At 39.9% G+C, this 2,815-nt stretch overlaps 1 protein-coding gene across 1 annotated transcript; it reads left to right on the forward strand.

Annotated features, from left to right (window-relative positions):
- The first annotated feature begins 827 nt into the window (after positions 1-827).
- LOC113898816 (trace amine-associated receptor 7a-like) lies at positions 828-1,859 on the forward strand. The gene has a single exon (XM_027552169.1). The coding sequence runs from the start codon at positions 828-830 to the stop codon at positions 1,857-1,859; it is 1,032 nt and encodes a 343-aa protein (XP_027407970.1).
- The last annotated feature ends 956 nt before the right edge of the window (positions 1,860-2,815 follow it).

Here is a 2,815-nt window from a genome sequence, read left to right on the forward strand (position 1 = left end):
TTAAGGAGACTATTCCCATTTCTATTTCATGAGAAGGTCAAATGTCATCAGAAAATTAGTAGGGCATAAAATTATTTTTAGCATAAACACAATCATGATTTAAAATTTCCTTTCTTTCCACACCTTCCACTATGGGGATACAGTCTTAAGTGTTTTGGGTATTGGAATCATTTGGCTCCTTTCCTGAGGGGATAGAGTGGTTGGGGCATTATCCTTGCTCTGATAAATTAGGAAAAGGCTCCTATAAAATGTAGCATTTGAACAAGCATCATATAACAGCTTCTTGAAGACCAGCACTTCTCAGACATGAAGCACCAGGTAATGCAAAGGAATACATTTTTTTAATTTAAAAAATTTAATGATTTAAGTTAACTGTTTATGCATCTGTAAGTGAATTATTTTACAAGACATGAATCACTTTCTAAACAGGAAAGTAAGGATTTGGGGACTTCCGTAGTGGTCCAGTGGTTAAAAACCTGTCTTGCAACGCAGGCAATATGGGTTTGATCCCTGGTGGGAGAATTAAGATCCCACATGCTGCAGGGCAACTAAACCCACACACTGCAAGTACTGAGTCCACAAGCCGCAGCTAGAGAGTCCCTGCCGTGCAACAAAAGATCCCACATGATGCAACTAAGATGCAATATAGCAAATAAATAATTTTTAAAAAAGAAAAAGATTGGCACTTACAAAGAAATGGAGACAGAATATGCTGGCAATTACTAACATATTGTATTTATCTTTTTTTTTTTTAAGGACTTTGAAAACTGGAATGACATCCCGGACCACAGAGGGTGACAGGTTTCCAGGTATCAAATCAGAGAATCATGAGCAGTGCATCTCCTTCTGCTGCAGCTGTGCAGCTCTGCTATGAGCACCTGAACGGATCCTGTGTGAAAACCCCCTACTCACCAGGTTCCCGTCTCATCCTGTACACAGTGTTCATCTTTGGAGCTGTGCTGGCTGTATTTGGAAACCTCTTGGTAATGATTTCCATTCTGCACTTCAAGCAGCTGCATTCTCCAGCCAATTTCTTGATCACCTCCCTGGCCTGTGCAGACTTCTTGGTGGGAGTGACCGTGATGCCCTTCAGCACAGTGAGGTCCGTGGAAAGCTGCTGGTACTTTGGGCAGCGTTACTGTCAACTCCACTCCTGTTTTGAAGGCTCATTCTGTTACGCTTCCATCTACCACTTGTGCTTTATCTCTCTGGACAGGTACATTGCCGTCACTGACCCCCTGGTCTATCCAACAAAGTTCACTGTATCTGTTTCTGGCATGTGTATTGTCTTCTCTTGGCTCTTTCCCATTATTTATACTTTTTCCCTTCTTGGTACAGGAGCGAATGCAGCTGGACTGGAGGATCTAGTAAGTGCTCTCACCTGTGTGGGAGGCTGTCAAATTGCAGTGAATCAGAGTTGGGTATTGGTGAATTTTCTATTATTTTTCATCCCCACCCTTGTGATGATAGTTCTTTACTCCAAGATTTTCCTCATTGCTAAACAGCAGGCGAGAAAAACTGAGAATCTGATCAATAAGACTGGGAGATGCTCAGACAGCTTCCAAAACAGAGTGGCCAAGAGGGAGAGAAAGGCAGCAAGAACACTGGGCATGGCAGTGCTAGCATTTCTGGTCTCCTGGCTGCCTTACTTCCTGGATTCCATCATTGATGCCTTCCTAGGTTTCATCACTCCCACATATGTTTATGAAATACTGGTTTGGATTGCTTATTATAACTCAGCTATGAATCCCTTGATTTATGCTTTCTTTTATCCTTGGTTTCAAAAAGCCATCAAACTCATCAACACAGGCAAAGTCTTGAGAGAGAATTCCTCAACAATAAATTTGTTTTCTGAGTAGGTTCTGGTCTTAGTTTGGGAGAACTGAAAATAGACTCACATTAGATGGAAAATGAGGAGAAAAAAGTTGATTGTAAAAGTGCAACTTTTGTAATGTAAAATAACTAAATTGTAGTTCAACCCTGACCCAGATGCTTAAATTCAAGCTCATAATTCTCTGATAAATATAACATCAAAACCTATTTGTAATGGGGACAGCATAGCTTTGGAGCCAGAAATGCCTGGATGGCAATTTTCATTCTGCTGTTGAACACTTGGGTGATCTTAGGTGATCTTGAGTAGCTTGGCTCTTTCTGAAATTCATGGTATTTCTCTGGAGAATAACCTCTCCGTTGTAGTAGTCATGACCAAATTTAGGAGAATACAAGTGAAGGACCTAATATACATTTGTTAGTATAAATCCTTCTTTCAATTACCTTGTATTAGTTCAATCTCTGCCTAAATCTTCTGTTTCTTCCTTTGTATATTTTTTCTGTTAAAATGTAAATACAACCACTCAGTGGTGGGGCGCCTCCTCGCTCGGGGAGGGCAGAGCAGTGTGTCTGCACTGTCAGGTGTTGAGATTTGTGACTCCCGCATTGTGGTTTCAGATCAGGGAATACAAATCAAGTGATCACTCTGTTAACTATAATATCAACTCAGTTGTGCACAATGGGAAAGATAATTTGCATCATAGCATTTATTTATTCAGTGAGCTTCTTCCTTATTAGTAAGTCTGCTCATAAAATTATATTAGAGTTTAGAGCCAGTTAGCAGATGTTTAAAGCAGAGTTTTAAGACTGTCATTCATTATGTGACTTTATTTTCAGATTAATTTATTCTGTATTCATTTAGTTGTACAGTGTTCTTGAAAGCATAGCTTAAAAGTGTGCTCAAAAGAAGAAAGAAAACTGAAGTGAAGGGCATAGAATGAAGCCAAGACAGAGGCTGTGAAAGGCATTTTATGTCCCACAAACT

This window comes from Bos indicus x Bos taurus, chromosome 9 (genome assembly GCF_003369695.1).
Source record: "Bos indicus x Bos taurus breed Angus x Brahman F1 hybrid chromosome 9, Bos_hybrid_MaternalHap_v2.0, whole genome shotgun sequence".
Taxonomy (NCBI): Eukaryota; Metazoa; Chordata; class Mammalia; order Artiodactyla; family Bovidae; genus Bos; species Bos indicus x Bos taurus.